At 55.0% G+C, this 23,990-nt stretch overlaps 2 protein-coding genes across 3 annotated transcripts in view; both read right to left on the bottom strand.

Moving 5' to 3' along the window:
- Positions 1-613: 613 nt before the first annotated feature.
- On the bottom strand, positions 614-3,358 carry ZBTB9 (zinc finger and BTB domain containing 9). Its single transcript, XM_069488109.1, has 2 exons — positions 3,284-3,358; positions 614-3,123 (listed from the first exon to the last, which is right to left on the bottom strand). Exon 2 carries the CDS (start codon positions 3,041-3,043, stop codon positions 1,616-1,618), a length of 1,428 nt encoding a protein of 475 aa, XP_069344210.1. The 5' UTR covers positions 3,044-3,123; positions 3,284-3,358; the 3' UTR covers positions 614-1,615.
- A 1,080-nt stretch (positions 3,359-4,438) lies between these two features.
- The window catches only part of SYNGAP1 (synaptic Ras GTPase activating protein 1), a 31,502-nt gene continuing 11,950 nt past the window's right edge, over positions 4,439-23,990 (bottom strand). Inside the window, exons 4-19 of one of the 2 annotated variants that reach the window (XM_069488268.1) lie at positions 23,754-23,845; positions 23,222-23,343; positions 21,213-21,366; positions 20,883-20,981; positions 18,469-19,092; positions 18,197-18,341; positions 17,835-17,979; positions 16,091-16,327; positions 15,750-15,951; positions 15,365-15,543; positions 14,659-14,700; positions 13,198-14,269; positions 12,648-12,821; positions 11,473-11,684; positions 10,068-10,158; positions 4,439-6,377 (exon numbers count right to left, since the gene is read on the bottom strand). In XM_069488268.1, coding sequence (XP_069344369.1) covers positions 6,231-6,377; positions 10,068-10,158; positions 11,473-11,684; positions 12,648-12,821; positions 13,198-14,269; positions 14,659-14,700; positions 15,365-15,543; positions 15,750-15,951; positions 16,091-16,327; positions 17,835-17,979; positions 18,197-18,341; positions 18,469-19,092; positions 20,883-20,981; positions 21,213-21,366; positions 23,222-23,343; positions 23,754-23,845 — 3,737 coding nt within the window. In that variant the 3' untranslated portion in view covers positions 4,439-6,230. Of the gene's footprint in view, positions 6,378-10,053; positions 10,159-11,472; positions 11,685-12,647; positions 12,822-13,197; positions 14,270-14,658; positions 14,701-15,364; positions 15,544-15,749; positions 15,952-16,090; positions 16,328-17,834; positions 17,980-18,196; positions 18,342-18,468; positions 19,093-20,882; positions 20,982-21,212; positions 21,367-23,221; positions 23,344-23,753; positions 23,846-23,990 lie in introns of both variants that reach the window. The other variant, XM_069488269.1, reaches the window with a different exon arrangement.

The raw sequence follows: 23,990 nt of genomic DNA, 5'->3' as shown, positions 1-23,990 counted from the left end.
TTATTGTTGAAGGAAGAAAGGAAAGACAGGAAAAATCCAAGTGGGTTTGGGGGTCATGAAAACTGGAGATATAAAATTAAAAGGTCATCCCTATTTAAATGGTTTAATTCAGGAGAATGGATAAAATCACCCAGGAGTATGAAAAGTCAGAAGAGGGCATAGAGCCCTGAAGAACTGCAGCATTTATGAGTTAGATAATATTAATAATAAAAAGGTCTAGCATAGCGCTTTGCAACAAATGTTTGTAGAACAAACATTATAACTAATACACTAAGTCAGGAATATTATAGGTAAAAATCATGTGAACAAAACTCTTTTAAAAAAGAAGACAGAGAACCAGTTAGGTGGTGCACGTCACCCCACACAAAAAAGTAATACTTCAGACTATGAAAGGCAAAGTAACTTACTCAAGGTTATGCAGTGGCAGGTTAGGGCCTAAGTCCAGGACAGTGTTCTTTGAACCAGTGTGAAATCATCCCAATCTTCCCCCATCGGCATAACCCAGCTGCTTAAGGAACACATTCAAGTCTCTGCAGCTCTGTTCTCATGTTGTCTCTCCCACACAAATTACTCAATCCAGTCCATGACCAGTTTAGATTTCAGGGCAGTTTATTTGAAAAAAGTAAGTAACCGCAAGTACCCGCCTCCCCATTCCATCATCTCCCCCTCCACCTCTGCACAGAGGGGCTGTCTCTATCATGCGTAGGTAGGATGGGAAAGGAGGTGGTGTGGTCCCATTGTGCAAGTTACTCTCAAGCCTTCAGCACGTGCTGTCTCAGCCCTGAGTCCCTCTGACCATGGCAACTTGTTCAGAGAGCAGTGGTGCCACCCTGAGAGCACTTTAGGTCAGTGCCATCTCCTGAGTTCACTGATCACATCCAGTCACTGTGACCATGTATGAGTTATCAGTGGTGGTCAAAGGTAGACCAGAGGCACAGGCTATTGAAGGAATACCCTCTATTAAAGAGGGTTCTAGGAATGACACATGGAATGCTCAGTTTGTTAAAGTGCTCAACTACAACATAAAAAAAGGGTTGGGAAGGTGTCTGCTAGTGAGTAAGCAAGGTACAATCTGAGGGGTTTCTGGAAAGATACAATAAAAAAAGTTCATAAAAGGAACTCTGCTCACATTTCCAGCAATGATTAGAGAGAAAAACTTAAAAGCTTTGTCTTTGAATTACTCAAGCTCTGAATCAAGGGTATCCCTAGCTGGAGACCAGCTAACTCCTTGTGGAGACTGAATAAAACATTTATAACTGTCTTTTTGCTCTAACTCTTCTCTCATCAAGTAACTTTCTAATTTGAAATCTGTTTTCCTCAATGGATGTCATCACTACAAAAAGAAGGTCCATTATGGGCAAGTGATCAATTTAAATATGGCCTGTAAACCACTTTCCTGTAGGGTGGTTAGCCAAAACCTGGGGGGAGATGAGAAATCTGAGTTTCCAAATCTGCAGGCTGAGAGGCCCATATCTAAGAGCAAGAAGTCCATAACATCTACCCTCTTGGCATGATTACAAGATCCAGGACTCAGGTGTCATGGTAGTAAGGGGGAAGTATCCATCAGCAGCAGTGGTTATCTTGTCCTAGAAGTTAGTGTATACGGCCTCAGCAGTCACTTGTAAGTCCAGTGGGCAGTAGCCCAGCCCTGGCCCTTGCATAGGTCCCGGTGACGAAGGAAACAGGCATGGACTCGAAACCGACGGCCACAATGGGGACAGGCGTGCAGGGCTCCAGCATGGGTCTTCATGTGCTCTGTCAGATGGTGCTTCAGTTTGAAGCGCTTGTTGCAGATGCCACAGCCAAAAGGCCGAAGGCTGAAGGTCAGCATGATATGCCGGTCACGCTTTGGCTTCACTGCAAACCGCTTCCCACACAAGCAACCAAAGCGTTTTCCATCTGCAGGAGGTGTCCCCCCTAGCTTCACAGGCCCATGCACAGCCTGCCCTGCTCCCCCAGGTCCTCCACCTCCTGACAGGATTTCATTCCCATGAAGATCCACTGGTTTCCAAGATGGACCCCCACCACCAGATGTTGCCCCTCCTCCTGAGGACAACAAGAACCCTAGCTCCCTGTTCCCTTCAGTGTCCCCTCCAGGAAACACTTTGGTATCCTCCTTTGTTCCTCCAGACTGAGTTCCACCTCCTGATACCTCCTCCTTAGGCTCCAAGGGTTCCTGCTTAATGTAGAAGATTTTGGGGGGCAGTGCAGTAGGAGGGGCAGTTAGCTCAAGTGGTGCACTCTCACCCTCTGGAAGCCTGCAGGAAGTACCAGACATGGGCAATGGGTGGGATCCATGAGAATGGGTTAAACCCCCTGATACTCTCTGAGGCTGAGGAGTCTGAGAGAGTACAGCTGACCCCTGGTCCTCATCATCTTCTTCTTCTTCCTCCTCCTCCTCCTCTTCTTCCACCTGAATTTGTAACACCTCTCCCAGTTCACTTCCCTCCCCTCCCACAGGGCTCTCAGTAGAAGCCGGGCTCTCGGTGGAAGCGGAGGACTGCACTGGGGTCTGGAAAGGGGAAGAGCGAATGCACCAGCCTCCTGGAGAGGATGTGGTGGAAAGAAGCGCGTGGTAAGAGGTTGCTCCACGGGCTGAAATTCCACCACCTGAAGTTTCTAGTTCTCTAAGAATCTCTGAGCACTGATCTACTACGTGCCACATCTGAAGGCCACTGGCCACAAGGAGATGGGCAGGGAGAGCATCCAGTGGCAGGCGGAGGCGCCCTGAATAAATGAGCTGGAGCAGCCCCTCGAAGGCATCGGCTTCAATAACACCTGGCAGGGTGAGGCGGGGCGCATCCCCCAGAAGCAGCTTGTCATGGAAGTAAGGAGAGGCAGCAGCCAACACTGCTTTGTGAGCCCTAAGCTCCCGGCCCTGCACCAGGAGGGACACATCACAGAACTTTCCCTCTAGCCTGTGGCGGTTCAGGGATTCCAGCAGCGCTGAGCTATGCTGCGGAAACTCGATCTGTATTGTCCGTGGGGCTGGGTTGCAGATGGAGGCGGGGGGTACAGGAGGCAAATGCGTCGAGGTATCCATGGCCTCCTCGGAAAGAGAGAGCCCAGAGAATCGGGAAGAGGAGCTGGGGGTTTAGGGGTAGGCTCCACGCGGGATGAAGGCTGCAGAGGAAAGAGACGGAGGTCACAGAAGCCCTGGATAATGGGGGAACCATGTCCCCTCAAACCACGCTCCCCCCACCATTAGGACACTGTTCAGTCAGTAGGGGTTTCTGCACATCAGTCCCGCCCACCAAGAAAACAAAAACAACAAAACACCAACCCGGGATTCGACTTCCAGACCCTGTGGAAGATGGTGAGGAGGCCCTTCAGCCACGAGCCTGACCTCGCTGGCCCAGGAATGCTCCCGCCCCGCCACTCCGCTCCGCCTCACAGTGCCCACAGAAGCCGGCTCCCGGGAACCCGCAGCCACCGGGACACCGCGAGCCCCGGCCCGGCCGCCCTCTCCGCCGACACGCCCCCGCGTTACACACGCGCCTACACCCTCACCTGACCTCAGCCGCCGCAACGCCGAAGCGGGCCGGAAGCTACCGCCTCCCCGCCGGACGCCGACGCCGGATGCGCAGGGCGGGGCTAGAGCCGCAGCCAATTGGGGGGGCGGTGGTCTACAAGCCTCGTGGTGATTGGTTACGCAGACGAGGAGGGCGGTGCTGGTAGGAGGCAGCTGGCCGCCGAGCCCAGGCGTGTGGCGTGTCGAGTGGAGCTGCTGAGGGCCCCGCCACTGCGAACCGGGAACCGAGGCGCCGGAGAACACAGTCTGGACGGAGGGGGCGGACCGTCAGCCGCCCTGGCTGTGTTTCCAGGTGAATAAATGTAGCGCCCGCCCCCCAGGAGGTGCTGAGAGGGGCGAGATTAATTGGGCACCTACTGTGTGTGCTAGGCACTTGCCCACATCACCTCGTGTCCTCCCACCAGCCATGCAAGGTAGGAGTGACCGTCCTGTTTCCATGCGGGGGAAACTGAGGCTGGAAGAGTCATTTGGCTGTCAAGTAGTGGGCCTGGGACTGGAACCCCGATTTGCTAAGGAACCAGGTTCTTTCCTCCAGTCCGCACGGGCGCACTTTAACCAACACTTAAGCAAATAAACCTTATTTCTAGGTATTTTTTAAAAAGGTATATGTAGATTCTTTTATCAGGTAACGCCGCTGCTCCTGGCTTCTTTGCTCCTTCCGACTAGTTGAAGCAGTGGGTGAGGAGAGAGCTAGACTGGGGAAGTTCTGCCAGTGCAAAACCTGTGCTCTAAAATAAAATAAAATAAATCTCGCTGGGAGAGGGACATTGTATGAGGAGAGTATGACATCAGGCAGCGATATACGGTTTTTTTTCCCCCCAAGCTGTCAGCTTCCTCTCAGAAAGTAGATCCTATCACCCTGCTGGTCTGTCTGGAGATCTCAGCCTAAGAAAGTCAGCACAGCGATAAAAGAACAATCTCCGTTTATTAAACATGATTTTTCTGTTTCACCACACACTCCGGGAAAAAAGGAAATGAGGCTGGGAGTGGAGAAAAAGGGACAGTGGTGAGGGATAGAGAAGGCTGGGAGTGGGGTGGGGAGGGAGAACGAGAAAACAAAATAAAACAGGTAGGAAGAACATCTACCTACCCTTAAGGTGGTGGGTGGGGAGGGAAGCAGAGGGCCGGGGGGGAGGGGGCCAGGAAGCTCTGTACAGAGGGGTCGCCCCCAGCCCACACACACACACCCCGGATATGTACAGTACAAACCCCAGATAATTACAACAGCCAAAGAGAGGAAGAAGTGGGTGGAGAGTCCAGGGGTAGGGCCTGAGGTGGGGAAAGCAGAGGAAAGGGCACAAGGATAAAATTTCACATATTTACAACTTTTATATAAGTATAAATTTGGCCCCGGCTGGGTGTATGTGTAGGGGGATGGGATTGAAGGGGAACTGTCCATACAAAAGAAAGAAGGGTGGTGTCTGGGAAGTCTCAATACCAAACGCAAGAAGAGATGAGGGGGCAAGGCTGGGTAAGGGACAGCAGTCAGGGAAGAGGGGGTGCCAAAGAGGGGCTTCTCCTCCCCTCCTATGGCCTACCCACCCCAAACCCCATCCATCCTACCTCCCCTATCCCGCCAGAGAACTATATACAGAGAAACACCGAAAAATTGTGGAGCTGGCGGGAGGGAGGGAGGTGGAGGGAGATTGGGGGTGGGGGGGAGGATGAGAGGGAAGCCCAGCCCTGTCCTACCTCCCCCAGGGGACAGAGTCATGGAAGGGGGCCCCCCCCAACACCCCTCCTCCAACACAGGTCCCCCCACCCTGGAGGAGAGAGACATGGCTTTTCCTAGAGTAAGTTCCCCCCTCCCCCTGGGAGTAGAGACCAAGAAGAGAGAGGGAAGGGACAGGAGGGACTGTGTATCAGGATAGGGCAGATCAACTAGTCTGTCCTACCCAACATACACACCCTCCCAAACCCTAGCCCCTCACCCTAACCTCAATTCCACCCCACCCAACACATTGGGGGAGGGGGGGGCATAAGCCCCCTCACCCCGCTCTGGGACCAGCCAAGAGCAGATCAGGTGTGGGAAGAAGGGGAGACAACTCCCATTCCCCCCTTGCCGCCCCCTCCCTGCCCCGGTGGCCCCCTCCACCCCATCAGGTTCTGGGTGGGGAGGGAATAAATTGAAGAGTGGTAGGAGGAAAAGGAGTTTGTGCGTGCTGAGCCCCCCCAGACGCTCCTGAGAAATCAAGGGGTAATAGGGCCCCCTCACCCGGGGTCCCCTCCCCATAACAAGGGGGGCAGGGGAGGCCAAAATGGGGCGGTGGAGGGGAGTTAGATTGTCAGCTCTGGTTACTGCTAAAAAAATCACCCTGAAGTTGAAAGTTTGGAGGTGCCACACCCCCAGGGTGGGGGTGAGGATCTGTCCCCCAGTGCTCAGGGGAACGATGAGGCAGAGGATGGGGATAGCACCCCGGAGTGAAGGGGTCTGTGTGGGGTAGGCGGTGTCCTGGAGCAAGGGTCCCTGGGGGTCAAAGAGGGGGCAGCACCCCGACAGGAAGGAAAAGGGGGCAGCTCAGAGTCCCCGCTCTCCCTCCTGGAAATGGTGCAGTGGGGGTGGGGGATCAGTGCCCCCCAAGGAGGCATTCAGGGAGGCAATCCCGCTGTCCCTCGGTGACGTCCAGTCCTGGTGGTTGGTGCTATCACAGGGTGGGGTGCACAGGGAAGGAAGAGAAGGTCTGTGATGCTGGGTGGGCTAGTGGTCTGCGGTGTTTCGGAACTCGCCGTTCTCCGTGATCTGCAGCCGGGGTGGGGGGGGCGGGGCTGGGGGGGCCAGGCCGTTCCACGGTGGGGCCAGCGTCACACGCGGGTTTGTTGGACCCAAGGGGGGAAGCTGCCTCTCCTGCAAGACACCAAAGAGGAGAGCGCGGACTTATTGAGACGCTTCGAGGGGGCCTGGATGCCAAGCCCCCAAGCAGTGGCTGCCCCATAGCCAGCCCACTCCACAAGCATGTCCCACCCCCTCCTCCCAGGACAGTCCCCACCATCCCCCTATTTTGTTTCTCACCTGCAGAAGTTACATCCTCTGGGATCAGGGAGAAGAGAATCTCACCCCAGACTCCTAACAGGGGCCCCTTCAAGCTCTCAACCCAGTGTCACACCAAGAAACCAGCTAAAAAGCAAGTTCCTACCTCACCCCCAACCTGACCCCTCTAGGTCACCTATATATCCCCTGCCCAGCCTGCCCTCCCAGCCCACCCCCAACCCGAGGTAGGAACTTGGTGTTGAGGAACAAGGGGAGGCAGTACAGCAAAACCTCATTAATCCAAACCCCCGTGGATTTGGAATTTTTTCATAATTTGAACAAAAACTGGGCTTGAGTTTTCCTTTATCTGTGAAGAAAGGGTGTGCTAAGCAAATTAGTGGTGGAAATGTGTCTGTAGGAGGGGCTATTTAACCTACACCAGAAAACAGACTTTTCAATCCTATCTATTCATTAATGCATGCTCCCTGAGGACCTGAGTGGAAAAAGCCTTTGTTCATTCAGTTCTACTTACTGTATATATTTTGAAGACATGCATTTCATTAAATAGACACTGTCATTCAGTTTTGTCACTTATTCAGAGTGGCCATCTTCTCAAATATAACATTCCAAATTAGAGAGGTTTAACTGTACTGGGGGGAAAGGAAGGGGATCAGGGACGTGATGTGGGAAGGGAAAGATCTCGTGGGAGGGCTGCCTCTCTCTCACACTTATGGCGGAAATGACTAGGAGCTTCTGCAGAGACACAGCATGCCCCAATCTCTGCATCCCTGCGAAGCAGAAAGTGGCTTTATTCTCTTCCACCCCCGCCTGCCTTTCAGTCCCTCTCCCCGGGTGCCCAGATAGAAGGTGAGGGGTACCAGACCCTATTCCCACCCCTGGTCCTACTCGCATCACCTCCTGTCGCTCCTGGACCAACTTCTGCTTCCTGCCCTAGCCCTACCTGCTGTTCCTCTGCTGGGCAAGAAGAAAGTTACCTGAACTCCCCTCCACTTCTGGTTGCTCACTTGGCTTTTCAAAATTCAGGCTCAAAACTAATTTATAAATTAATGGCTTAATTGCAGGGGGACCAATACCTACTACAAGTGGTTTAGAACAAATGTCCAAATTATTTCTTGGGCCACAGGGCATTTAGACCTGGCAATGTGGCTATGTCTGACATCTCCAAAGGATACAAAAACATTCCAAATAAAGACTCCCAGAGCACCGTTCCCTTCTATCCCAGGATCAAGGAGCTCAGGTCACCCAAACCCCAGCCTTGAGCAAAGCTGCCTTCTTACCTTACTGGGTGTCACATACTTTCTCCAAGTCAGTGAGAGAGGCAATTATGAATGGTAGGGTGTCCTGAGCACAGCAGAGGAAGGAACCCCCAGATTCCCTTCCCTCTGCTCGTCTGCTGGCAGCAGCACATAGGCATGCCCCCTACACCCCCATGGACCCAAATTTAGAAAGTAGATAAATTAGGGTACCATTATTCACTTTACAAAAGAATTCACTGCAGGAGTCCTTTAAATGGTGAGATCCCCTGGTGCCTTTTAGCATCTGTTTGCTGATCACTAACTACTTTGACAGAGAGGCCGGGCAGACAGAGAGTTAAAATTACAGTGTGAGGAGCCGCTGCTCACTGCACATCAATCCCAGAGAAAATAAAGTATCTCAGAAATGATGTCTGTGGCTGACAGGTTCTCATTTACTGGCTTTTTAGGTAGGATTATGTGCCCGGCAAGGCCACTGGGTGGTGGGAGACGGGGAGTGAGTGGCATTAGCAACCTGGGGATGTGAGCTCTGACAAGAATGAAGAGGTTATTTAGTGTGCTGTTCCCGGCATCTCTGCCTGGGCATCAACGTCACACCGGGCCTATGATCTGACCTAGGAAGACATCTCTCCCCACTTCTAACTCCCAGGCCACATGGGCAAGTCCACGTCCCAACATCTGTCCGAGGTTCCTTTCCTGTTCCTTCTCTTTGTTCTACCCACTCTGTCTACTGTCAGGACATCTCAACGGCATTTTTTCCCAGGGTACCCCAAAGTCTCCCTGGGTTAACTACCTACTCCTAATCCCTACCCAATGGGGGCTAATATGAGCCCCAGATGCCTTCTACCTCTCAGATATAAGGGAGGAGGAAGAGAGAAACAGGTGAGGATTGGAAAGGAGGGGTAGAGGGAAGGAAGAGGAAACCCCAACCTACCTGTGGCAGTCAGCACAGCCCCTATAGCCAGGGTTCCCCAACCCATCACCACCTCCCCCCATTAACAAACCGGCCCCCAACCTCCCAACCCCCAAGGACGGTCTGGTGAAATGGGGGGTGACAGACATACACCGGAGAGGTAGTGGAAGAGGAGTGTTTAGAGTTGGTGAAGTTTGGAGGGGTGGGTTTTGTAGGGAAGGGGGTGTGACCTGTGACTGTGCTGGGCCCGTCTAAGGTAAGCCTCTTGGTGTTGCTAGGGTATCACTGGACAGTTCCAGGGGCAGCAGCAAGTGCTCTCTTTCCGGGGTGTCTTGGGACATGGGTCTGTGCAGGAGGTGTCAGGGGTCTGTGAAGGTTCTCTGAGTGTGGAGGGCAGCAGTGACAGGGGAGAGGCTCCGGAGGAAAGTTGGAGGGGAGTGGGCTTCATGACCAACCTGCAGTGGTCCGGAGTCACCTCCCCCTGTGTCCTCCGCCCGTGGCCAAAGCGGAACCAGGAGAATTACCTGATGAGGAGCTGCAGGGGGAGAGAGTGGGGTCATGGGGTCAGGAGCCTTGGTGGTTGTGGGGGAAGCCTGGTGGTCAGAGCAGAGGAAAGAGGAGTATGGGTAGGAAAGTGAGCAGAATTTTAGGAAAGCAAGGGGTAAGGGTATAGAGAGGAGGTCCTACAAGCTGGCTGCTTAGAAGAGAGGCTGGGCAGCAGGCAGCTGGGAAGCGAGTCAGGTGTGAGCGTCCGAGGGGAAGAAGACCAAAGGGAGGCTGGACGGAAACACTGAGGGAAAAGAGGAGCTACAGGGTGGGAGGCCTTCAGGATCTTTAGAGTCAGGAAGAGGAAGCTATGCAGGAACTGCCGAGGAGTCAGGAAAGTTGGGGAGCCAAGAGAACAGAGGTGATGGGGACCCCACGTGTCCAGGGCACCTGCCAAGGCCTGGGGAAACTACAGCTCATACTCTGTTCTAACAAACAGCAGCTTCTAGCCCTCCTGGCCCAGAAAAGCTCAGAGGAAGCCGAACTCTGTGCCTTGAACAGGAGTGGGCAGAAAAGGGGCAGAGGTTCAAGGAACTGGGTTGGGGATGGGGGCAGAAAGACTGAGGTGCTGGTGCAAGGTCCTGAGACGCGGACAGGAGTGGAAAGACTGGACGGGAAGGCACAGGGGTGGGGCTGACGCTGCCAGGAGTGACAAAGGCACAGACGATGGAATGAAGATGGGGTCACAGGAGGCTGCTGGGAGCAGCCAGCGGACAGAGGACTATGGGAGAGACAGATGATGGGGCTGGGGTGGCTGGTGCAGTGAGTGCACGAAGGACAGTGGGATGGATGGGGATGGGACACGGAGAAGATAAATGACATTGTAATTTCCACCTGAGCGTCGAGCAGCCTCTTCTTGGGTTCAGGCAGCGGCTCAGCCATGGCGGGGTGGTCCCGGCGCAGCTCCTCCTCCACCAGCATCAGCCTGAAGGGACGGGCTTCAGTGGGGTTAGTGGCGGGCACAGGCTTGGAGCCTGCCCATGGAACTCCTGATCCTGGGGAACCCCACGGCCCTCTGGGAAAGCCTCAGCATCCTTCTCCCCTTCCCTCAGAACCTCTTTGTGGCCATGACCCAAAAGACTCTGTTACTCAGGCTCATGTTCTCCACCTTCCTCTTAGGGACCCTCACGTCTACCTGCTAAGAATAGCTTTCTGTGCCTCAAGACCTCTACCACCCAGACATCCCCAGCCCTCCATCCTCCCAATCAGAACAGCAGTACCCCTTCCCTAGCCCCTCTGTGGCTGAGGACCTGGCTTCTGTGTCCTCTGTGTCACCTCACTGAACCTAGGCCATTTCTAGTGATAGTCCCTGGGGCACCCCTAGCCCAAGAGGACTCTCTACAATCATTATTCCCAGCATCTCTCTGCCTTTGATGAACATTCTCATGGTGACTTCTCATAAAGAATACCAATTAGAGAAGTGGTTTTCAAAAAATGTTTCAGGTCAAGAAGCCCTTTTCTTCTAACTCCCTTACTCAAAAATTCACTTAGGGCCAGCGTGGTGGCTCACACCTGTAATCCTAACACTTTGAGAGGCCAAGGCTGGAAGATCACTTGAGCCCAGGAGTTTGAGACCAGACTGAGCAACATAGCAAGACCCCATCTCTAAACAAAAATTTAAATAAAACTAGATAGCTGTGGTGGTGCTCGCCTGAAGTCTCAGCTACTCGGGAGACTGAGGCAGGAGGATCACTTGAGCCCAGGAGTCTGAGGCTGCAGTGAGCTATCATGACACCACTGCACTCCTGCCTGGGTGACAGAGCAAGACCCTGTCGCCAAAAAAAAAAAAAAGATCTTTTCTAATGGACACCTTTCCAAGACTGGCGAGGGAGGGGCTGCTCAGGATGGGAGTGGTCAGGGGCTACTCTGGCTAAGGAGCCCTGCTTAGCTTTGGGGTGAACATCACAGGCTAGGCTGAAAATAAACCAGTGCGGAGTCCTTGCCTAGACTGAGTCCAGACACAGTGACAGTCGGATAGTAACAGGTATATCTGCATTTTCCAAGGGCTTCAGAAGCTAATGTATTGGGAAAGAGGTCAGAGTTTAGTAAAGGAACATTTAATGCACTAAACGAGAAGTTTCTCCCCATCTGGTGATGTGTGAGTGCGTGGAGTCCCCAGGTGGTGGCCTCTCCTGGTAGTCTCCCGAGTTTGGGGGTGGGAGTTGGAGGAGTAGCTCGCTTACAAGCTCTCTTCAGCCTCAGGCTCTCCCTTGCTACCCCTCCCCGGGCCGCCCCTCACCTGCCAATGATGCTCTTGATCTGCGAGTCCTTCTCCACTTGCTGCTGCCGTAGCCTCTTCTCGCTCTGCTCCAGTCGGGCCTGATACTGCATCAGGATTTTGCTGGTCTGTTCTTCCTGGGACAGCAGCCGCCGCTCATACTCTTCCAGCTTCCGGTTGGACATGTGCAGCCGCTCCTTCAGTGAGTGAATCTCCTCCTCGTACTCCTTCACCTGCCCGCCGGGCACACGACCCCGCACTGTGAGGGACGCCCCACCCCGACCCCACCACCCAGCTTCCGCCCCTGTCTGCCAGGCACAGCCACTGCATGGTGGGGGGCGTCCCGCTGCCTTCCCCAACCGTTCTCTGCCTGCTGGTCACACCCACACCCCTGCTTTTGAGAAGGCCCTACCATGACGCTGAGGCTCCCTCAAAATGGAGCAAGGTCACAGACCCACACCGCCTGAGAGGTATGCACGTCCTCTGACATGTGCATCTGGACACATAAGGACCTACACAGAAACCTAGACAGACTCACAGACACACCTTGAGCAACTGTACCCAGAAATTAGAGATAATTTCCAGCCAGCCCCAAGCCAGGCCCCAGAACACATGGGGGAGACACAGGAAGAAGAGACATGGGATGGGGGAGGCAGGTGCTGCTCCACATGTGACTCCCTCCTTGGCTGTGTCCTGGGGTTAGGGGATCTTCAAGTGAATCCCAGGCTGAGAATCTAGGAATGCACAGCGACCCTCTGTCACCCATGCCCATGGTTCAGTGACTGGGTAAGCCTGACATCCACCATAGTACAACTGCAAACCCCTCTGCCCCAGCCAGTGTGTTCGCTTCCACTGCTAGTAAAGTAACTCCTCCTTTCCTGAGCAGTCGCAAGAGCCAGGGCTTATGGTCTCTCTGGGAGAGAACATGGGAGTAAGCCTAAAATAGCATGTTTTTCCCTAGAAAGTCTATGATACGTATAACCTACAAAGTAGAGTAGAAAGTGGCTTTTAACAACTGATTGTGTGTCTCTGGTCTCCCCAGGTAGACCGAAAGCTTCTAAAGAGAGACGATCAGGTCTTTGTTTTTTCTTCCCACCACAACTACCTGACCCTGCATGTTTCCCCTGGAAGTGACCAAAGGTCTCCCCCGTGGGTAAAAGGGAGAACCAGTCTTGGGCTAGTGGGGGCCAGCGTACCCTATCCAGCCGGCTCTCATCCATCGATTTCGAGTACTCCTTGAGCTTGTACTCTTCCCGCTCGATGTGGGCACTCTCGATGTCAGCCGACAGGTGAGGCATATTGGAGACCCAGGCCACCGTCCGCTCAGAGGCTGGCATCGTGGGGTTCAGTGTAGATGGCGTCTGAGAATGCTGCGACAAGGCAAGGTAGGGGCAAACAGAGAGGAAAAGTGGGAAAAGGCAGGTGTATCAGCCAAAGGAGAGAACAGTCCCAGTCCTACTGTCCTACTCCAGCCCTTGCCACCTCTGAATGCCAGAGGTGACTTAGCATGTCTCCCCTCTGGAAGAGAGCACTAGGCGAGTAGGGATTTGGGGCTGTCATTCACTGCCATATTCTTGGTGCCTAGAATGGCACCTGGCACACAGCAGGCCCTCCATACATGTTTGTTTAATGACCAAAAGGAGGCAAGAAGATTAATTTCAGACCACAGACTCTGTCCCACCCCCATCCCCATCTCCTTCCCTCCCTGCACCTCAGCCAGCCCACCTTCCTCCTGCCCTCACCTACCTGCTTGGTGATGGAGGGCTTGAGCCCTCCACCCCCTCCGCCACCGCTGCCCCCGCTGCCCCCAATGCTGCCCTCCTTGCTGAGGCTCTGTTGCCGTGGACGGGCAGGGCCGTAACTCGGCTCCGGGGACTGCAACAGATTCCCACTGGATGGCCGGGGTTTCTGGGCAGCGCTGACTGTCAACTGCTGAGACTTGCCCCTCTGCAAAGGAGGCGGCTGGCCCCCGCCACCCCCGCCGCTGCCCCCACCGCTCCCCGCTCCGGGCCCTGAGGGGGCTGGCCTCTGGGGACCGATGGTGATCTGGGGAGGGGATAGCATGTGCTGCAGGTTGTCCTGGAGTGAGAGCTGCCTACGAGTGAAGTCAGTGCCAGAGGGTCCGAACTCATCACTGTAGCTGTGGCTGTGAAGGATGGAAGCAGCGGGGGGCTTGGGGACCCCTGAAGAGAGGTCCTCGCTCTTGCTATAGCCATGGAATGGGGCAAAGGTATCCCCAGGGGGCTCTCCACCTCGGTGGTGGTGATGGTGGTGGTGGTGGTGGTGTGACGAAGGTGGGCCATGGCCACCGCCTCCTCCATGGCCCCCTGGGGGGCCTGGCCCATCAGCAGCCATGTGGAAGAGAGGGTTCTGGAAGGAGAGGGGGATACGCAGTTGCTGGGCAGGGACACCGTCCGTGGTGACACCCATCTGGCTGAGGCGCATGCCAGCTGCCGTGATGGAGGAGCCACTCCCCTGGGAGAGGCGCCCGGGAGGTGCAGGCCGCAGCCCCAAGGCTGCCGTCAGTGAGGCCTGGCTTGAGTGCAGCAGGTCCCCTACGGCGGCCAGGTTGGAAACACTGCTGCTGTTGAGGCGGCCACCGGGCCCATCGCCCTGCAGGTCCAGCATGGACACACTCTTGTTGACACTCAGCATCTTCTGCTCCGGCTCCGTGATATCTGAGCTGCTTGTGCAGTATGCTGGCGAGGAACGGGCCAGGGGTGGACGGCTTACATAAAACAGGTCTTTACCCCCACCAGGTGGCGGTGGGGGCGGCTTTTCCTTGGTTGGGGAGGGGAGGCGAGCCATGTCCATAGAACTGTCAGAAGGAAAGGCGGCACACAGCAGAAGGTCAGGTCAGGGCTACTGGCAACTGAGCCTGCTGTGGTCTGGCACAGGCCTCGGGCTGAAAAGTGGGACCCACAGGGAAGGGCTGAGAGCTGGCAGTGGCAGCCCTGAAGAGGGCAGGCAGGGAGGATGGGAGGGGACAGGTGGGAAGAGGGAAAGGACAAGGCCCCTCCAGGAAGGGGGTGAGGCCTAGAAGAGGGGAGATGGGGCAGCAAGAGCAGGGATGAGGGGCGGGGCGGGGCTGATATGGAGGAGATGAGGTGCACTGAGGAGGACAGGCGAGGAGGGCGAAGGCCAGTGGAGTGGGAGAGGGAGCAGACAGGAGAGGAGAGGAGGGCGGGGGAGGGGAGAGCCCCTCACCTGTTGAGGCCTCGAGCCATGAAGGACTGAAGGTCGATGGAGCTGGAGAGAGATGGAAAGAGGGGCGAGCAGAGAGAGAGAGAAGGAGAGAGGTGTGGACGACGGGAAGGAGAGGCGGGAGTGGTGGGATGGGGATGGTGTCATGGAGGGAGACGTGGGCAGAGGAACAAGCAGGGTGGTCATCAAAACAATGAGCAGCAGCTGGGGCATGGGCGCCACTGATGGGGTGGCTGCCAGGGCCGCGAGCAGGCTGCAGGCCCGCCAGGCCCCCAGCTGCCCTCCGCCAGGTGCTGGACCGTGGATATGTCTGCAGGGTTCTGGTGGGGGGCTGGGGGGAGGCTTATTTACCAACTAGTCTAGAGATATTTGAATATTTTTGACACTACATGGCTGAATTGACATGTGCTGGCTCAACCTTAGCCTGGGGACAAACATGGGCAGGCAGAGGGACAGAGCAAATCAGAGCCTGCAGCGGGGCCCTCCAGGCTGACAGCTGAGCTGGGAGCTGGAGGAAACTCAGCCCTTCCCTGGGGCTCTGCCTTTCTGCTCCCTCTGGCTGTAAAGGGCTCCCCGCCTACCGCTGACTGTACCTGCCTCCTTACCATTCTCCCTGAGAACTTGTTGCCTTTCCCTTTCTCTCAAGCCCTAGAGAGATGCCCATGGGGCCCAGTGAGGAGCGCAGGGGTGGGAGTCCCGGGGTACTCACCTGTTGAGGTCCCGCATCATGTAGCCCTGCATCTCGGCCGACGGCCCCCGCAGTACCACGGGCTGAGGCCGGGGCCGCTCGCTCTGGCGGCTCGGCTGCCTCTGGATGTTGGGGTTCCTCAGAGCTGTGCTGATGTCGTTGAGGAGCCGGGGCAGTGGACCCAGCTTGAGGAGGGCTTCCTGGAAGGGTGAGGCTGTTACCTGGGGGCTAAGTGCCCAGCTCTAAGAGGGCCTCAGAGGGTGCAAGTGGAGGGGGTCTGAGCTGGGGTTGTGATGGTGACACCTCAGGGAACAAGGAGAGGAGAAATCTGTACAGGGGGTAGTTTCTCAGACCCCAGGAGCCTCTGGAGCCATCTGGGGACAGGGCAAAGGGGGCATCTGCTGACCTTGCTGAGCTGGGGCAGCACCTCCCAGAGCAGGGCATGCAGTGTGGAGAGCTCTCGGCCCAAGTCGATGTAACCCTCAAAGCTACTGCTGTTGGTCAGCGTGTCCAGGTTGGAGATCTCATACAGGAACTGCTGCATGGAACCCCACTCCAGCTCCAGAAACTCATTCATGAAGCCCAGAAAGTCCTCCTTTGAGGTAAACCTGGCCCGGGGACCCAGAAGGTGGAGGTCACACACATACAGATGGCCTCACACCCAGCCTGCCTCAGGGTCTCCGGCTCTCAGGGGACCCTTCCTGCCCACCCTTAGCCCTGTCCCACCCTGCCTGAAGCTTTCCTCACTTGGAAAAGTTGGCCAGGTTCTGGATGACCTTGGCGATGAGGGTGAGGGTTCGTGAGGTCTGCTCATCTGGGTACTCCTGCATGAGCCCAAACAGACTGGGCGACATAATTGCTGGGCAGAGGAAGCGCAGGAAGAGCGAGGCGCTGATAAGCCTGTCGGCGATGTCCTCCCGGCCCCGCTCTGCGCAGCGCAGCCTCCAGGATGCAAACACCTCCTTCAGCTCCCTCGGGAACACGCTGGGGGGAAGGGGTGGGGAGACAGAGAGAAAGAGAAAGAAAGAGAGAGACCGGGACTGAGCCCCAGAGACCCTCAGCTTCCAGGGAACATGCTGAGGGGGGTGGTAGGAGGTGAGGGTGTGGAAACAGAGGGGAGAGAGACGGGGAGGGAGGGACTGCAGGAGGAAGACGGAGGCTGCTGGAAGAATAGGGCCATGGCAGAGGGAACAGACAGATTAGGGAGAGAGAAATGGAGCGGGGAGAAAAGGTGAGGGGAGAGAGACATGTGGGAGAGAGATGGGGGGGGTGTGTGTGAGAGAGACAAGGAGAGGAGGAGAAGAAAAACAGACACCAGGGAGAGACAGAGATGGGAGAGAGATGGAGGGTCACTTGAGGTACAGGGAGCTCGGACCCCCCAACTCTTCTGGATTCCAGGGGAATGGGGATGGAGGTGCCCCAGGCATGATCCCCAGTCCCTGGAATGGCTCAGCACTCACTCCCCCACCTCCCTGTTCCACTTCAATGTCCCACTGACACCTTAAACTCAACTCGGTAAAATGGAGCTCACCATCGCCCCCACACCTCCAACTGGCTCCTCCTCCTGACTTCCCTGGTTCTGTCAATGAGGCCACAGGTCTCCAACCACCAGCCTCATGGCCTCTTGAGTCATTGTGACTCCCTACAGACATGCCCCCTCCCTTCCAATCCGTAGACAACTCCTACTGATCCTTTCCTCAGAGAGGCCTTACGGCGGCCCCTCCCCACCATTCTAGTCACCGTCCTGATTCAGGATCTGTTTTTCATGCCCGACCCATAGACAATGGCCCCCAGTTGGCCTGCACTTCATTTCCCTACTCTAGTTGCCCCCACCCCACTCTACTTATGGATTAATCTTCTCAACCACAGTACTTTCTGGTGCCTTTAATGGCATCCCATGACCTACAAATGAATTCAAACTCCTTCACCTAAGGCCTTTCAGAGTCTAACTCTAATCCCTGCCCCCTGCCCCCCCCCCAGATATCATTCCCACCTCTCTTCATTATGAGCCAAGTACGCCATTAAACCTGTTCTAATTGCTGTCCCTTGAAAGCTCCTGGGCCTTCTCACCTTCGTGCACATGCCTGTCTCACAGCCTTTGAAATGCCTTTCCTGCCCACCACGTCCATATATCATAACCTAACCCAGGCTTCGAAGCCCAGCCCAGGGGGCACCGCTTCCCTGCTTATCTCAATCAAAGCTCTGCCTTCTCTGATTGTGTGTTGCATGGGGGAGAGACCCTCACTCAGCACTTAACACATACTACAATGGTTCTATGGCTTCCTCTTTATCTAAGTTGTCCCTTCTCATTCTGTGGAGGCCCTCTGACGTCAGAGACCAGGCCTCGTTCACCTGTCTGCTCTACAGCGCCCAGAACAATGTTTTGCCCATAACTGGTACTCGGTCCTCTTTGAGGATGGACAGATGGATGAACAGATGGACACACAACTTCCCCAGCCCTGGCTCCCCAGCCCAGCGTTCCCAGTCTCACCAGTGGGAGTTGACCACCTTGCACAGGGCCAACTCACAGCACATCCGCAGGTTGGCCTGGTGCTCAGCCAGACTGGATGCCGTGCACTTGATGGGGTCCACCTCGCAGTTCTCCTCAGACTCATACAAAGCACGGATGAACTCCCCTGGGGTTGGGGGCACAACAGGGAGTGGTCACACTTTCCAAGGGCAGGGACAGGGGGCTTCCTGGGTTGGGGGAACTGCAGAATCAGGTGGTTGGAGACTGAACTAAGCAGCATCAAGCTGAGGAAGGGTGCACCTGGGGTCTAGGGTAGCCAGGTCTAGGGTTGGGGTGGACATCTGGTAGGTTTGGGAAGAAGAGGGCCTGAGGGTGGGCCGTACCAATGGCATCCTTGAGGTATTTCTGACCAATCAGTCTCATATACTCTTCTATGGCTTTAGTGGCGAGCGTGTTCTCGCGGAATATGAGGTGCTCCCGTTCCATGAACCGGTCTACCTCAGACATGGCCATGTCTGAAAGAAAGTCCTGGGGCCCAGGAAAATCCAAGAGTCAGCCTCCACACAACCCACTCTCCTGAATTTGCCCCATCCTCACTAACCCTCAACCAAGTGCCCATTCCCAAGTCACCTTTCCCTGAGGGTACAGCACTCACCTTGGCCTTGCCTGTACTCTGCAGGATGTGAACCAGTGCACTGGCAACCTCCTCCTTGCCCTTGACATTCAAAGCAGGCTCCAATACTGCACACAGCATCCGATAATGGTTGGTGACATACTCCGCAAACTCTTTATATAGCTCCATGGGCAGGATGCTCATTGTCTGGTAACGGGCTTTCAGCCGCACAGCCGGGCAACCTCCTTTGCCCTTGCCCCCTGAGCCACCCCCTGACCCTCCTCCGCCTCCCGAGCCCATGCCCCCAGAACCCCCGCTGCCTGTTGGCAGCGTCACAGGGTACCACTGCTCTGTGAAGTGGCGCCCAGCCAGGGTGGCCACCGGCACAGTCACCAGGCCCACATAGCCCGCCTTGTCCTTCTTGCGCTTTTTGTCTGAGTCACGGTACAGATGCAGCCGCAGGGCACGGACAGCCGGCAGGTTGTTAAATTCAAAGTGCTCGCCCCAGAAGACGGTGTCCCCTGAGGCAGAGCGGGGCTTGGAGGTGGTGCGTGCATACAGCATGTCGTCCAGGCAGAGCTCACAGTAGTACCGCTTCTTGGGGGGCAGCTCCCGGGCCTCTATGATCCACAGCTTCAGCACATTGTCTACCCGGCGGCTGTTGTCCTGGCATGGTGGGGTGGGCATGGTGGATAAAGGGGAAGGGACACAGAGACAGAGAGATAAAAAGAGGAGAGTCAGTGAGAAAGTGGGATGGAGACAGCAATCATAAGGCTGAGAGCTGCATGTACTGGGTTGAACAAAATTCATGTCTACCCCAAACCTGTGAATGTGACCTTATTAGGAAATAGGATCCTTACAGATGTAATCAAATTAAGATGAGGTCATTCTGGATTAGAGTGGACCCTTAATCTAATGACTGGTGTCTTTATATGGAGAGGGAGATTCAGAGATGCAGAGATACAGAGACATGCAGAAAGAAGCCAGCTGAGTGAAGACGGAGGCAGAAATCAGATGGATGCGGCTATAAGCCAAGGAATGCCAAGACTTGCTGGCAACCTCCAGAAGCTATGAGAGGCAAGGAAGGATTCTCCTTAGAGCACCTAAGAGAGCATGGCCCTGATGACACCTTGATTTTGGACTTTTAACCTCTTGAACTGTGAGAAAATAAATGTCTGTCGTTTCAGCTGACCCAGTTTGTAATTTGTTTCAGCAGCCCAGGAAACTAATGTAGAAAGTAGCTCATATGCTAGATAATAGAATCAGTATCGGTAAACATTTTAAAAGCTGGAATAACAAACCAAAAATATTAAGGTGGAATTTAAAGAGGAAAACTGGAAAGTCCTACAGAGACCATCAGAAATTGCAAAACAAAACAAAACAATTGGGTAAATATAGGGATGGCTAAGCCTTGACAGTCGGTGTTAAGAAGGGCCTGGGGAGATGCAACGGATCAGAAGCTCATGGTTCGTGATGTCGCAATGTGGTGAAAAGGACAGCATAGCATTTGGACTCTGCATGGGTCAGATTATGTCCAGCATCTTGGCTGGAGTTCTCTAAGAAGGACATCGAGGCCAGGTGATGTGGCTCACACCTGTAATCCTAGCACTCTGGGAGCCTGAGGCGGGAGAATTGCTTGAGCTCAGGAGTTCCAGACCAGCCTGAGCAACAGCGAGACCCGTCTCTACTACAGATTGAAAAATTAGCCGGGCATGGTGGTGCACACCTGTAGTCCCAGCTACTCGGGAGGCTGAGGCAGGAGGGTTGATTGAGCCCAGGAGTCTGAGGTTGCTGTGAGCTAGGCTGACACCACTGCACTCTAGCCTGGGTGACAGAGCAAGATTCTATCTCAAAAAAAAAGGACATTGAGATACAAGAGTTCCCCCAGAGGAGGGTGACCAGGACTATGTGTTTGCTAGAAACTGGGATACAGAAAATAGCTGGCAGAACTGTGAGCATTTCTCCTGGCAAAGGGAAGTCTTGGGAAGAACACAGACTCATAGAATTTCTGTACCAAAGGGACCTTATAGATCATTTAGTCCAGCCCATTCCCACCAATTCCCTGTCTTTTGGAGAGGAAAGCAAGGTACAGAGACTGGGCCAAGCGACTGTGATGTGTCCTGCAGAAACGCTGCAAGCAGGGTATCAGTGAGGCATTCCCCCAGCAGGAAAGCTGGACCAGAGGACTTCCAGAGCCCTGTCAACTCTGTAAGTCTGTGATTTCTATGGTAGAGAAACAGATCATAAGGTAGGGTAGCAGTTTGGAAAGAAAGAGAAATGAAACAGGGAACTTAAAATAATTAGGGTCACACCCTGCCAGTCCAGGTCCCCTATATCTCAATCCTCTCCTCCCCCAAGCCTCCCCTCCTGTAACTCACCTTCCTCACTAGCCCCCCACTTCCCTTGTGGCACGACCTTTGCCCTGTGCATGCTGTGTTCCCTTTACTCTCTAATACCTTGTTGGGTTTTACTGCCCGCTGTAGATTCTCGATCCATTTGTCCCTTTCGGCTGCAGACCGACAGGCAAAACATTTCGTTCCGGATGATGTTGTTACCTGGAGAGGGATGTGGAGTTGCAGGATGGGGCTCCAGGGGGGCAGTGACTCCTGAGGACTGGAGACTCCACCACCATCTCTTCCTCCCTGGCCTATCCTCCTCTTTCCCAGCCCCAGAGGTTTCTCTTTCCTTGACATCCCCACCTGTGCTACCTTCTCTAGGCCTCTCTGCCCCGCCCCCACTTCATTACTCCTCCCTTTTGGCCCTCCCCAGCCCACTACACCCAGTACCTCAAAGCAGAACTCCTGGCCCAGGATGGAGCTGTGCACTGGTTTGATAATGGAATCTTCATCCAGGTTGAGCTCCAAGGCCTCGGCTGCACTGCTGGGACTCAGCAAGGACTCGTGGGAGTGCGACTCCTTAAAGCTTTGCATCAGCCGGGCCCTGGCAGGCAAGAGGTTCAGGAGACAGGGTCAGGACCCCACTCTTCTTACACACACGGGGGCCCTGCATCATCGGTCTGGCTGTCGGAGGGAGACTTGGAGACAAGGCTGCCTGAATCCCCTTCCCACACAGACACAGAGAGAGAAAGGAACCCAGCCTATCCCCGGAGAAAGACATGAGGGGTGTGAGAAGAACCAGAACTCTTTAAGAAACTTCCTCACTCCCAGTTCACACCTAAGGGGCTGTGAGGACTGGGGACGTTTAGAATATCTCAATCCAGAAATGGACCACGGCAGAAAAGAAAAGGGAAAAAAAAAAAAAAAAAAAGGACACAGAACAAGGTAGGTTTGGGAAACTTCTACATAAGACCTCCAGGTGACTTCAGGAACCAGAGTCTCAATATAAGGGAAACCAAACAATGGAAGTAAAGAACTGGAGGCGCAGAGAAGGTATTTGTCTGGCCCTGGCCTGGCATACAGCTAGAACCTAATAAACATTTAATGATTCAAGGAAGGAATGAACAAAACATAAGAGGACACGTTTTAGCAGAACCAAGGGAAAGAGTGAGGGCAAAACCTAAGAAATAGGAGAAAGCTGTGGGCAGAAAAGGGCAGAATGAAGATAAGAGACAGAGCTGGGGACTGGGAAGAAGAGGAGGCAGGGCACGGAGGAGCAGGGGGCAGCAAAGGTATGTGCAGCAAGACAGAGAGTGAGGGAAGACTGGGAGGAGACAAAAGGCAGTAAATCCCTGCAGAAGGGCAGAAGATAAAGGGGCTGGGGGACAGAATGACAGGGGCGGGGCAGTAAGCAGGATAGAGATGGGAGGGGATGAAGAGTAGAGAGCAGTGGGAAAGCGGGAGGGGAGGGGAGCTCGGGTGTGGGAGCCTCCAAGAAGTTATTTATAGCAGCCCCGTCATCGCAGGCTCTGGCTGCCGTCAGTGCGACGACGACGCTCCCCCCGGCCCCCCGCCCCCGTGGCCAGGAATACCATGCCCTCACCCCCTGCCGGCCCAAATCCAGCTCTGACAACATGGGAGGGGGCAGGGAAAGGTGTGACTCACCTTGTCCCAACCTCCCTACCTGCCCAATCCTGGGGGTGGCCAGACTGGGGGGGGGGAAAGGGAGGGCAGGGAAGTGACTGGGTAAGGGGGAAACCCAGAGAGGGACCCCCAAGAGACAGATACCAGCGGCACAAAGCAGGTCTCCCCTGGCCCAGCCTCTAGATAGTGCCCCCTGGACTTCTCTGAGGGCTTCGTCCTCATGCCTCAGTCCATGGATTGTTCCCCATTCTGTCACCCTGCATACCTGTCCCAGCCTCCCCTTTCTCTGTCATGCTCTCTATTGTCCCTTCCTTCACCCACTGCTGAGGTCCCTGAGCTCATATAGTAATACTAGCCACCCCAGCCCCACTCCAACCCACTGCCCTGTATTTCCTGCCCTTCCCTCATACCCTCACACCTAGATCCTACTGCTCCCTCTCCCACCAACCCACTGCCCCTTTCCCTGGATTCCTTAAATGTTCCTCCAGGGTCACTCCTTCTCTGTCCTTCTGTACAGCTCCTTTGATCCAGGCTGGAGCCCATCCTTCTGCCAGCCTGTGAAGTCCCTCCTTGGCTTCACCTTCACTCCCTTTCCTGTCTCTCTGCTAGTCCTCTCCCTGCACCCTACGCCTCTCCTGCTGTTTACAGAGCCCTATCCTGGCTCTTCTCTGTTCTGTCCCGTGCCCCATGACATGCCCCAACCAACTTGAGTTGAGTCCTTCAAGCTTTGCACACAGATAACCCCCTTCCTCCCCGTCTCATTCAAGAGACCCTATATTACATCGATCTCATCCCACGTGCCCCAGCCCCTGTACCGGTCATGGTCAGCACTTCGGAAGCGAGGCAGGATCTGGCGAAAGCTGCTGGTCCGGTCAAGTTTGGGTTGTGACTTCGTGCGTTTGATGGAGCTTTTTAGCCGCCGACTCAGGAAGCCTTGCTGGGGGGGAAATGGGGATGGGGTGGGTTGGGGCAGGGTCAGTTCTACCTACCCATCCCTCAGCTGGTAGACAGTCCTGGGTGGAAGTGGCATGGGGGAAAAAGGGAAGTCTCTGGAGGTGAGGAAAGGGGGATAGGAGCCCTGATACCAGTTTGTGTCCCTTGTAGTGCAAGCATACACACAAACACACAAACATGCCAGCTTGGAGAAGGTGGGAGGGCTGGTCTGAGAAGCAGGGGGGCAGAACCAAGAAGGGGGAAACCAAAGGGGTGGGGAAACACACACACTCTCACTCTCTCTCTTTCTCTCCCCGCTCCTGCCCCCTTTCTCAGAATCCTGGGGCTCTAGCTAGGGCTGGAGGGGAGGGGGCCCAGCCCAGCCACATCTGGCAGGTGCTCTCACTCACTCACCGAGGGCCGGAAGGGCGCAGCGGGGGCGGCCTCCATGCTGTACTGCTTCCCCCCTGGGACACTCTTCCTCCTCGAGCGACCCAAGTGATATTCTGGAGGGGAGGAAGGGGCCAGAAGGGAATTGGGGAGGGGGCCAGGAGGGATGCTGTTAACCCAGGTTCCACCCCTCACCCCAGTGCCTTCCCCCACCTCCCTCTGCCCCTCAGCTCTGGCCTCACCTACCCCCCGGAAAGCAGC

This window comes from Eulemur rufifrons, chromosome 15 (genome assembly GCF_041146395.1).
Source record: "Eulemur rufifrons isolate Redbay chromosome 15, OSU_ERuf_1, whole genome shotgun sequence".
Taxonomy (NCBI): domain Eukaryota; kingdom Metazoa; phylum Chordata; class Mammalia; order Primates; family Lemuridae; genus Eulemur; species Eulemur rufifrons.
Note: the sequence above shows the minus strand (reverse complement) of the source record. Positions and strands in the feature narration are given on the sequence as shown.

Bases quoted from the DNA above. Each gene is read 5' to 3' on its own strand.
- ZBTB9 (XM_069488109.1), bottom strand. From the start codon at position 3,043: ATGGATACCTCGACGCATTTGCCTCCTGTACCCCCCGCCTCCATCTGC.